Source organism: Meles meles, chromosome 16 (assembly GCF_922984935.1).
Source record: "Meles meles chromosome 16, mMelMel3.1 paternal haplotype, whole genome shotgun sequence".
Lineage (NCBI taxonomy): Eukaryota > Metazoa > Chordata > Mammalia > Carnivora > Mustelidae > Meles > Meles meles.
Genome location: NC_060081.1, coordinates 69,361,491 through 69,373,922, shown reverse-complemented (window position 1 = coordinate 69,373,922; position 12,432 = coordinate 69,361,491). Strand labels below are relative to the sequence as shown.

General features: G+C 49.0%; 1 protein-coding gene across 1 annotated transcript in view; it reads right to left on the bottom strand.

The window, feature by feature from the left end:
• Window positions 1-12,432, bottom strand: part of EYA2 (EYA transcriptional coactivator and phosphatase 2) — a 273,594-nt gene that overhangs the window by 179,240 nt on the left and 81,922 nt on the right. Inside the window, exon 2 of the mRNA XM_045981144.1 lies at window positions 10,616-10,734. Coding sequence (XP_045837100.1) covers window positions 10,616-10,724 — 109 coding nt within the window. The 5' untranslated portion in view covers window positions 10,725-10,734. The remainder of the gene's footprint in view (window positions 1-10,615; window positions 10,735-12,432) is intronic.

Below are 12,432 nucleotides of genomic sequence, written 5' to 3'. Positions count from 1 at the left end.
AGATGTCTATCAACAGATGAGTGGATAAAGAAGATGTGGCGTAGAGATACAATGGAATACTATGCAGCCATCAAAAATGAAATCTTACCTTTTGCACCAACATGGATGGAACTAGACAGTATAATTAAGCAAATTAAGCAAAATAAGTTAATCAGAGAAAGACAAACACCGGATGACTTCACTCATATGTGGAATTTAAGAAACAAAACAGATGAGCATAAGGGAAGGGAAGGAAAAATAAGATGAAAACAGAGGAGACAAACTATAAGAGACTCTTAACTCTAGGAAACAAACTGGGGGTTGCCGGAGGAGAGGTGGGGGGGGGATGGGGTTACTAGGGGATGGGCATTAAGGAAGACACTTGATAGGAATGAGCACTGGGTGTTATATGCAACTGAAGAATCACTAAATTCTACCCCTGCAACTAATACTACACTAGATGTTAACTAACTTGAATTTAAGTGAAATCCTGAAAGGAAAAAAAGAAAAAAAGAAAAAAGAAAGCTCCCCGGTGAGACTGACACAGGATGCCAGGAAACCACACTTCTGAGCGGCGAGAGTTTGGGCTACAGGCTAAGAAAACCCCTGTGAATCATTAAAAAGTATCCCAATTCCAGGTTTAGAAAAAGAAATCTCCCTTCTAGAAGTCACAAACTCAAATGCATACAGGGCCCAGAAGACAATACAGATGAGCAAGTCATAAGATCTGGTTTTTAAAATAAGGCAAACAGGGGCACCTGGGTGGCTCAGTGGGTTAAGCCTCTGCCTTTGGCTCAGGTCATGATCTCAGGGTCCTGGGATCGAGCCCCGCATTGGGTTCTCTGCTCAGCGGGGAGCCTGCTTCCCCACCCCCACCGCCTGCCTCTCTGCCAACTTGTGATCTCTCTCTGTCAAATAAATAAATAAAATCTTTAAAAAAGTAAAATAATAAAGGCAAATAAAGCTAGGCCTATGTGTGTGAATGCACACTTGTGCGTAACCATGTGGACATGTGACTGTGTGAAGAAACTTGCACAGGGCCTTCATACTTCGTTCCTTCATCTGGGCCTCCATGCACCTGCTGTGGGTGGGCCAGATCTACAACCCAAATCTCTCTAATTTGTCAGCTTAAAGTTCTTCCCTAAAAAAAGCACATGGGCATAAAGGATCAGACCCAAATTCAAATCCCGCAGCTGCAGCAAAATAACCACGTGACCTTGTGCCTGTCCCTTCCTCTCTCTAAGCCTTGGTTTCCACATCCACAAGATGGAACCATACCTCACACCTGCAGAGCTGCTGCCGGCATTGCAAAGGCGGGTACTTGCCAAGGGCTCCCCGGGCAGAAGCTCATATTAGCTTCCCGTTCTCATGGGGCCCTTGCTTAAGCCACTTGAACCCATGAGCACCATTTGAATGTACACACTTTTTTTTACAAAACTCTCACTGGGAGGATTTAGAAGCTAATGATTCTGAAAGCAGCAGTCTCTACGATGTTGCCTAATTTGACCCCAGGGGCCTGCTTCTATGATCCCCACAGGACGAGACCGTTTCTAGTGCAAGATGTCTTGAGGCAGGTCTTTGCTATGAAAGATGCAAGTCTACTAACCAAGTCAGCTCATCTCGTCTTTATGGGTGGTTTAAAGTGCTCTCGGGCCAGGGACAAGGACAGCAGGAGAGAGCTCTGTGTTAGGAGTCCAGAAGCGCTAACCCCAGTTTTGACTCTCATTGAGTGGCTATGTGACAGTGAACAAGGCATCTGTCCCTCGGAGGGGTGTTCCTGAGGACTGCAAGGAACAAGGCTGGGACATCCCAGAGTGCAAGGATTTGAGAGGGTACGTAAATACACACTCTTCTATTTAAACCATCACTGATTCTTTTTTAAGATTTTATTTATTTATTTGACAGACAGAGAGATCACAAGTAGGCAGAGAGGCAGGCAGAGAGAGGGGGAAGCACGCTCCCCGCTGAGCAGAGAGCCCGATGCGGGGCTTGATCCCAGGACCCGGAGATCATGACCTGAGCCAAAGGCAGAGTCTTTAACTCACTGAGCCACCCAGGCACCCATAAACCATCACCGATTTATCTAAATGCATATATTAGAACCACAGCAAGACTATCAAAGGCAATACTTTTCATTTCTGGAACAGGTGCTAAGTCATCCTTTTAAAATGAATGTACTGGGGTGCCTGGGTGGCTCAGTGGATTAAAGCCTCTGCCTCGGCTCAGGTCATGATCCCAGAGTCCTGGGATGGAGCCCGGCATTGGGCTCTCTGCTCGACAGGGAGCCTGCTTCTTCCTCTCTCTCTCTCTCTGCCTGCCTCTCTGCCTACTTGTGATCTGTCAAATAAATAAAATCTTAAAAAATAAATAAATAAAATGAATGTACTGGAAGGGAATTGTTTTAAAGAAAAATCAGTAAGCCAGCAACAGGAGAGGTGGTACCCCCATACCGCAGAGAGTGGCTGGAGAAGGTGGGGAGTCCCAGAGACATTGCCAGGGGCAACAGCTCTTCACGCAGGGGAGGCATTCAATAATTAATAATCACCCGTGCCCTTTCTCATAAAGAGGGGATGGGCAATTTCCTTCCCACTATACCAGCACTCCCAGAGTGGGATTTCTGTTCTGTTCGGGTAGAGGTTGTTCTGGGTGCTGAGGCCCCCAGGAAGCCAGCTGGGGAAGGTGACGGGGTGGGAAGTGGAAGCTGATCTGCATCTCCCCAGGTGAGGACTTGGGCAGAAGTCTGGGCAGCTCCACCTGGCTTGGATGAGATGAATCAAAACCTGCCAGCTCCAGGCTGGAACCGGTGAGATGGGAACTGAAAATCAGACCCTATCATGCCCAACGCAGAGGAGGAACAGGAAGTCTGAGAGTAGACAGCCCAGCTTGTCCTGTGGGCACAGTCTTACCTCTCAGAGGAAACCCTTAATGATTTGGCCTCTGCAAAATGTATCTCTCTCTCTCTTTTTTTTTTTTTGTATCAGCATTTTATTTTTTAAAAGATTTTTATTTATTTATTTGACAGAGATAGTGCACAAGTAGGGGGAGCAGCAGGCAGAGGAAGAGAGAGAAGCAGGCTCCTCACTGATCAGGGAGCCCGATGCAGGACTTGATCCCAGGACCCTGGAATCATGACCTGACCTGAAAGCAGCCACTTAACCCACTGAGTCACCCAAGCACACCCCATACCTACATTTTAAACAAAGAAGTTTTCTTTATTCGGTTTTGCTTTCTCAGTTCTGTAACATTTTTTCCTCTCCTTCCAGAAGACAGGATAAAATTCAAATCCAATTTTCCTTTGAATGGTAATGAATGATAGCTAATATTTCTCAAGCGGTTTCTATAAGCCAGGCATTGTGCTAAGGACTGCATGAGACTTATCTCTCTTGTTGTCCATAACAGCCCAATGAGAAAGTTATTATCTGTATTTTACAGATATGGAAATAAGGCAGGGGAAATTAAGGAAACTTCATTAAGGATTCAAAGCTAAATCAGCCTCAAGTTATCTATGATCCTCAAGACCACCCTGTATTCACTCATTCATTCACCCAGCCAGCCAGCCATCTACCCACTCATTCACACATCTAATCCTCCATCCATCCATCCATCCTCCCATCCTTGATCCATTCATCCACCCACGCATTCATCCATGCTCCATCCATTCACATCCATTCTCCTCCCATCCATCCATCCTCCAGCCATCCACAATCCTTCCCCCATCCATGTATCCGCCCTCCACTGATCCCTATCCAAGCTCCACCCATCTACCCATCCTCCATCCATCCATCCTCCCATCCTTGATCCATTCATCCATCCACCCATTCATCCATCTTCCATCCATCCACATCCATTCTCCTCCAGTCCATCCATCCTCCATCCACGATCCTTCCCCCATCCATGCATCTGCCCCTCCACTGATCCATATCCACGCTCCACCCTTCTACGCATCCTCCATCCATCCATCCATACATCCATCCATGCATCCATCCATCATCCATCCATCCTCCATCCATCCATCTATCCTTTACTCTTCCATCCATTAATCTATCTACCTATCCACCCATTAACAACTTTTTTTTTTTTAAAGATTTTATTTATTTATTTGAAAGACAGAAATTACAAGTAGGTGGAGAGGCAGGCAGGCAGAGAGAGAAGGAAGCAGGCTCCCTGCTGAGCAGAGAGCCCGACGCGGGGCTCGATCCCAGGACCCTGGGATCATGACCTGAGCCGAAGGCAGAGGCTTTAACCCACTGAGCCACCCAGGCGCCCCAACCCATTAACAACTTTTAAGGATCTACCATGAGTCATAGACTGAGCTGTGTGCTAATCAGGGACAATAATTTAAATACATATCTAGGAATAAAAAACTGTTCTTGTCCGGAGGAATTCACCATCTAAAACAACTGTTCTCAATGCTGGTGCACAGTAAACACATCTGGAGAGCTTTAGAAAAATCCCATTGCGTGGGTCATACTTCTGACCAATTAAATCAGATTCTCTGGGTGTGGGATCTGGACATGAGTCTTTTTAAAAACTTTTTTAAACTTCCCAGGAGATTCCGGTGTGCAGTCACATTTGAAAACAGTGCAGAAGCCTTGTTCTCAGGGTGTGGTCTTTGGGCCAGCAGTATCAGTATTACCTGGAACTTGTCAGAAACACAAATTCTTGGGCCCCAGACCAAACCTTTACTGAATCAGGAGTGGAGTCCTGCCATGTGCGTGCTAAGAAAACTTGCAAAGTAATTCTTTTGGTATTTTTTTTTTTTTGAAGATTTTATTTATTTGTCAGAGAGAGAGAGAGAGCGAGCACAGGCAGACAGAGTGGCAGGCAGAGACAGAGAGAGACGCAGGCTCCCCGCCGAGCACGGAGCCCGATGTGGGACTTGATCCCAGGACGCTGGGATCATGACCTGAGCCGAAGGCAGCCGCTTAACCAACTGAGCCACCCAGGCGTCCCGAAACTTGCAAAGTAATTCTGATGCACAACCAAGCTAACCCCTCGCTCCTAAGAGTGGCTGGAGAAGCCGAGCAGAGCATCGACATTGCCAGGGGGCCTGTTAGAAATGCGGACTCTTAGGGTCTGCAATTTAACAAAGTCCCCGGACAGACCGAGTCTATACACATTAAAGAGGGAGAGACAGGGAGCTAACCTCTACTGAGCGCTTTCTAAGCACTCTGCAAGGCTTTAAGCATAATCACTCGAAAGCCCTTCTAACCACTGGCCTGCCTGCAGGTCACCCTACCGCATCCCTGCTTACTTCCTCATAGAAACTATCACCATCTGAAATCCCATATTGGTTTAAGAATTCAGTACCTGTCTCTTCCACCAGAAGAGAAGCTCTGGGAGGGGAACTCTTTGGTCTCATCCACCTTTATATCCCCGCCCCCCACACCAGGTGCTGGCTCACAGCAGGCAATCTGGAACAATTTACCAAACACATGCAGCCAACATATCTTCATTATCCAGGTGAGGACACGGGCTGGCCGAGAATAGGAATTTGGTCAATGTCACACGGGGGGCAAGTGACAGAGCTGGGATACACACTGAGCTCAGGCTGAGCCCAAAGCCTGTAGGATGTGGGGTGCGGTGACCACGGGGAGATGCTGAAAGTGCCTCTGGGAGCAGAGTGACCTGCAAAGGTCCTGAAGGCAGGCAGTGGTGGGGGGGGGGTCCCCAGGGCCTCGTGCCCAGCAGGCTCACCAAACAAACTGTTGACCGCATGGCTGCAGAAACAAAAGGAATGAACGAGAAGCTACCAATCAGCCGGAGGGGTTCAGGAGGTTTTGCGATGAGGCTGAGGGCGAGTCTGTAAGGCCAGGGAGGGGAGACCTGTGACACTGCCCCTCCACCTCTCAGCCTCTTGCCTAGAAAAGCAGGACACGTGTTCAAACAGCAGCACGCACAACGATACCCCTAGCGTTGTCTGTTAAGAGCAAAAAATTACAGATAACCTCATGTTCCTCCCCAGGGCGACGGCTTCATGAACTGGGCACCGCCGTTCTTTGGTGTGTCATTTGGTCAAACAAAAAAGAGGTAAATCATTACTTAGTGGGTCCTGAGTGAGCAGAGTAAGTTATAACAAATATGTATTATATAAGTGATAGCTTTTGTGTTTGATTTTTTTCCAGTGGTACTGTAATTTCTACATGTTTAAATATATATAAATATATATATAAAATATATATTAAAAAAACATACATGTTTAAATATATAAAAATATACACACTTAAGTCACATAAATACACGTTGATACAGATATGACTGCTTACAGAACGGCCTTGACAGACACACAAAACAGATCACGGTGATTACTTTTGGGGAAGGGAAGAGACACCGATCTCGGGTAGATGTGGCCCAGTGTCTCAAGTCTTTGTAAGGATTGTGTGTTTCCGTACTGGCTGGTGAGCAGAAACTGACGTGTCACAGAGAAACAGAGGAAAAGGAAGGGCTCTCGCCGGGGTACAGGGTGGTGAGGACTGTGAGGTGTGAAGGCGCACGGGTCCGACAGAGGGGAGCTCTCACAGTCATGGGCAGGGCTCCGGCTTCTGTCCTCACTCATTTGGAGGATTTCTGAAGCACCTAGAGAAGTCACACACTGTTCTCAGCAGGGGGGACACACAGGTGACTGAGGTGGGCGGTGTCTGCCTTCTGAGAACTGACCTTCGGGCCAGGGACACGATACACAACAGGCGAACAAACACGTGCCTCCTGACAGAGAGAAGGAGGATGAAGAAAAGGAAACAGGACACAGAACCGTGTGGGTGGGGGTTCTCTTGGCTCTACCCTCAAATCTGGTCCTGAATCTGCCCCTTCTCCCTGCCCAGGTCTAAGGCACCGGCGCCTCTCACCTGGGTTACTGCAACGCCTCCCTCGCTGGTCGGTGGGCTCCCCTTGAGTCATTCTCAAGAGTCATTCTGACTCTTGGAGTCCGCTCCCCACACCCAGTCATTCTCACATATGGCCCAAGGGGTCCTGTCAATACGCAGATCAGAGGTCTCTCCTCTGCGCCAAACCCTCCCAGAGCTCCCATCTCGCTCAGGGTAGGAGCCAAGGTCCTTCCCGTGGCTCTCAAGGTCTGAGCCTGGCCACTGTCGGGACCTCCTCTCCCCCACCGGCCCCTGGCTCCTGGGCTCCAGCCATGCCGCCTCCTGGGCTCCAGCCATGCCGCCTCCTTACCACTCCCAGGTGCTCTGGGGACGAGGCTGCCCCAGAGCCTTTGCACTTGTAGTGCCCTCTGTGTCCGAGGCTCTTTCCTCGTCCACAGGAACACCCTCCTTCGTCTCCTTAAGGTCTTTACTCAAGTGTTATCTTCCCAGGGACATCCCCACACCCCTGCATTCCCTATCCTCCTCCCCAGCTTCCCCCACCCCCACCGCCTCCCCCACCCACAACACGTATCACTGCCTGACATGCTCTGTATTTTGCTTATTTACTGTTATTATCAGCCTCTGGCCTGCCAGCCCCTTGGGGCAGACTCCAGGAAGGTAGAGGCCTTTGTATGCTGACTTCCTAGCCCTTAAAACAAAGGTGGGCAGGCGGCTGAAGAAACACCTGTTGCATGAGTGAATGAACAGTTACTTCTGATAGGAAGAGGAAAAGACTTCTCTGATGAGCCCTGAAGGCTGAGGGATGGCCCCACAGATGGGGAGACGGGTCCAGGCCAAGGGGACAGCACATGCCAAGGCCCTGAGGGCAGCACCACTCTCCTGATTTACAGCAAAAGAAACAAGGTCAAGGCTAGGTCTACTGAGCAAAGGGGATGGGGAGGAGCCGAGCTGGAGAGGCTGGCGGCGACAGACAAGGCCAGCCTGGTGGTTGAAAGGAAGGAAATTAGATCTTATTCTCTACTTTTTAAGAAAAGCTTAGTCCTTTCCATGTTTTAACTATTTCGTCCTCACATCAACTCAGGGAGGTCCGTGGAACAATTACTCCACTTTAACAGAGGAAGCAAAGAAATTCCAAAGAGGCTGGGTGACCACGCGGGGGGGGGGGGGGGGGTGGGGGGGGGCAGGCGTAAGAGGCAGCACGACTGCAGTGGCAGTGGGGGCCCCCGGGGGATTTCTGGGTTTCCGATTCCTTCCAGAACACCCTGAATGGAGGCCCCCTGGCTTGCGTCCCCCATGGGCCCTCCCTGGATCCGGGCCCCTGCAGTCAATAATGACTCTGTCATGGAAGGGCCCAGGAGGCCAGGCTGGAAGGGCAGCTGATGAACCTGGCATTAGAGGCCACAGCTTGGGCAGAATGTTCCCTGCAGAGCCCAGGAGCTCATCGCCCATCTCAAGAGAAAGAAAAGTGTGTGTGCGCGCGCGTGTGTGTGTGCATGTGTATGCATGCATGTGTAACCTGACCCTATTGGCTCTGCCTGCTCTGAATTCGGGGGCAACTGCTCCAGGGCAGTGGAAAGGGTGAGGACAGAAGATAGACAGTCTGTGGGTGCTACCACTCTGGGGGCAAATAATCTGGGGTCTAAGGACTCTTCAGGGTTTGGGAGAAAGTGAGTCTGAGGTTTAGAAGTGGGGACTCTGGAGCTGGAGTGCCTTGGTTTGTTTCCTGGCCTGCCACTAGTTGTGTGTCTTTGGGCCGCTTGCTTAATATTTAATTCTCCTGTGCCTCAACTTAGGCATCCGTAAGATGGGCTCATAGCCTAATAGGGGTGTAGTAACTCAAGGAGAAATATGATAGTGTACTGATTAGGAGAAGAGATTTCAGGGTTAGACTGCTTAAGTTCAAATCCTGGCAGTCACTGAACTGTGTCATCTCCAACAAGTGACCTCATGATCTCTTGACCTCTCTGTGCCTCAGTTCCCTCATTGGTAACACAAAGCTTAACCACAGGGGGTGTGGGGATTCAGTGAGTTAGACATCCGTGCCTGGTACACATCAAGGGCCATGTGTTTCCTCTGTCGGGGCGGAGGAGGAGGAGGGTTAATCTGCAGTTACGCTACTTTTCACGGTGCCTGCACTAAGTACATGCTCACAAAAATTAAGGACGAAGGAAGTGGCCGGGACTCATCTCAGGGACATTTGCTCCCCAGCTCCCACTAGTGGCAGCCAGGTGGGAATGTAGACCCCGCGTCTCTAAAGCATTCAGCGTATCAAAAGCAAGTAGAGATTCAGATTTTTATGTGAACGCTCCTGATTTTTACAAGTTCACTTTTACTTAAAGTGGAGTGTAAACCGAACAAACGCATTCATGGGGACCAGATTTGGCTGTGAGGGGCTGGTTTGCAACCCTGGTTTTACAGTCCTTGTGATGATCTGGCTCTGAGACGAATGACCATGCAATGCTACGTTTAACCCTGGTACCACAAGTCCTGGTACCAACCCTGGCCAACAGCAGTAAGCATGCTATGAAGTGGGTCGTGACTATGCCCCCATTTGACAGGTGAGAAAATGGAGGCTCAGAAAGGTGAAACAATTTGCCGGAGGCCATCTGGCTGGGAAGCATTGGGTCTGGGGTTCAGCCTTGGATCCTCCTCACCCAGCAACCTCCTCCTTCTCCTCCTCCTAGCTCTTCCAGCTCTGAAATGAAGCCCTAGGTTGAAGAGTGCCTCCACTCGGAAAGAAGAGAATGACTGTTTTTGAACAGGGCTTAATAAACTGTTTCCAACTCTCAAAGAGCCCAGGGAGGTCGACACGGACACTCCACAGTGCCAAGAAAATGAGGGTGTGTTCTCCAGCATGTGATTTGGTTGGGGGGGGGGGCGGGATCCCAGACCCTCCTGGTGGTCTTTGAATGGGCTCGTCCCAGCTTCATTACCAGCATGCAAGGGAAATGTCATTGTCCTGGTGACAGCAAGGATTACTCCCTGAAGGCCTAGAGTTGCTTAAGAGCAAATTCCTGGCGATGCTGTATTTGACTAGACAAATAGTCTAATCTCTGGTTTTCCACGATGGGCACACAGCACTTCTGTCCCTTGAACCGTCATCAAACACAGACAGGGAAGGAGAGACAGCCCGGGGTCTCAGGACACCAGCGTCAAATCCCAAAGCTGGCCACATAAAGGGTTAAGTCCAATGGTTAAACATAATAGCTTAATGCCTTCTGCTACCTCCCAGCTCTCCCAGGAGGGCTGACAGATCCCAAACAGGGCGAACAATGGCTGGAATTGTTCTAGTGAAAACTAGTTCGGCTGCATCACTTGCCAATAATTTTTTAAACAGCTTAACTCTCCTCTGCTTCCTTGACTCTAACCCAACCCGAAAGCAAAAGGCAGATGAGTCCTTGTCCCAGCGTCAAACCTTTGTAAACAAATCGCCTGCCAGGATGCGTGATGGCAGGACGGTGCTGGGGGACAGACTCGGAGCTGGAGCCCCGACCCTGCGGGACACACCCAGGGCCGGGCCCTGGAACACACCCGAAACTGCCTATCGTCCCAGGAGGTGTCAGCATTTCTTGGCACAGGAAGTTTGGGACACTAACGAGCACACTTGCCCCTCTAATGACTAGACAGCACTGTTCGCAATGCACGCCAAAGTTCGGGTCCAGAGGCAACAATCCCAACGGCGAGAGGAGAGACTGTCATAATGACGGTTCTTGGGAAAGGACACGTGTCGAAGGCTATTGGTCCCTTAACTAAATTCTGCAGGGCGAGTGCGACCGCCACAGGCCCACCAACACTCACACCGGGAGGCCTACCTTCTACGTCACTCAGAGTCCAGACATCGGCGTCCGTACGGTTAAGCTTCGCTTTACCCGGACGATCGCGGTTTACAGTGAGGCTGGGTGAGATCACCAGTTCTAGCATTTCCTTGTACCTGGAAGAAAACAAAGGGAAATATAATTTATTCATTAATTATGCATGCTTACTAATGATTCCTATTTCTTTCCCTAAGAGTATAAATATTAAAGCTGATTACCTAAACCCGGCCGTCTTATAAATTCTACATAATAAAAATTCACTAAACTTTTCATCAAAGGGAAATGAGGAATTAAAATGAAGTACTTGCTCCCCTCCGGAGAATACACCCACTTGATTAAAACTTTCCCCTCCTTCATACGGTATTTTGCCATTAGAAAAATTGTATTCTGGTCTCTTTTAAACGTCATCTGAATGAGCTGGAGAGCAAGGGAGCCTTCCCAGCAGAGGAAGGGAGAGACAGGCGGAGAGGGAGAGCTGGAGTTTGGATTCCCCAAAGCAGAGGCTTAGGGAGCAGAGGGGGTTGACTGCAGTTTCGAGGGGAAAATGGACACGATGTTAGTTAGATGGACAGACAGAGGCTCAGAAGGCATTCACAATATTTAACAAGTTCCCTCTTGGCAGCCAAACTCCCAGCCCATCACTTTGGTCCCCACCGAGGGGAAGGAAACGCTAGCTCCCGAATTACGGCGTTGATAAAATATTATGGAGGGCAGGGAAAATGTGGGACAAGTCTCCTGGGTCTTTCTCATTTTTTACTGAAAACTGTTCAGTCCTTGCACCGTGGCTGGTAGTTATTCCTCCTAAATTCCTACCCGCTGTGGTTAGGAAGTGAGGTTTCTGGTTCATGTGCATGATACCACGCCTGGCGGTTTCCAAAGGGCTAAACTACAAGCAGTAATGATTGGCGCTGATTCAAGGTGTCCTCAGAGAAAGCCTAAGCACATCAGTATTGCGAGGTCATTGTTGGGAGGATCCGTTATCATTACTTTAATAAAACACGACATACGGACAGATGGCAAAGTGGTCATAAACTCAGGTTCCACCATGAAAAGGTCATGGATTCAAATTTCGGTGTCGCTCCTCACGACTTTGAGAAAGTTAGTGAACTGCTTAAGTGAAAAGCTGGCTCATCTGGATAATGGGGTTGTTAGAGAACCTCCCTGGAAAGGTCATGGTGAAGAAGGAAACAGGTGGTACCTGCAAGGCAGGTACCTAAACGCCCACAAATTCCTGAGAAATAATAATTAAATAATTATTTAGAATTATTTAAGAATAATTAAAGGTGGTGTGTGTGCATGCTGGTGTATCATACAGGAGTGAAAAAGACTAAGCTGAGGCTCCACACACAGCAGGACGGACAGAGTCCTGAGCAGAGGGGCAGAAGGGTATCCAAAGTAGGATATCATTTCTATGAAGTACAAAACATACAAATCAATACTATACACCGTTTAGGGATATGCGCATATGCAATTCACAGGTAATAGTATGTATAGGATGAAAAATACAAATTGCAGAGAATGGCTGACTCTGGGGATGGTGGGGGGAAGGCACTTTGGGAAGTGGTATCCTGGGGGCCTCAACTGAGTTTGTAACATTTTAGTTCAGGGGTGGACAATCCTGGGGTCCATCCAAATCCCGCCCATCTTTTCGTGGGAACCATGAGCGAAGAATGGCTTTCACATTTTTATTGTCTATTATTTTTTATTTTAGAGAAGGGGAGTGGGGGGCAGAGGGAGAGGGAGAATCTCAAGCAGGTTCCACGCCCAGCGAGGAGCCCGACACGAGGCTCGTTCTCACAACGCTGAGAGCATGA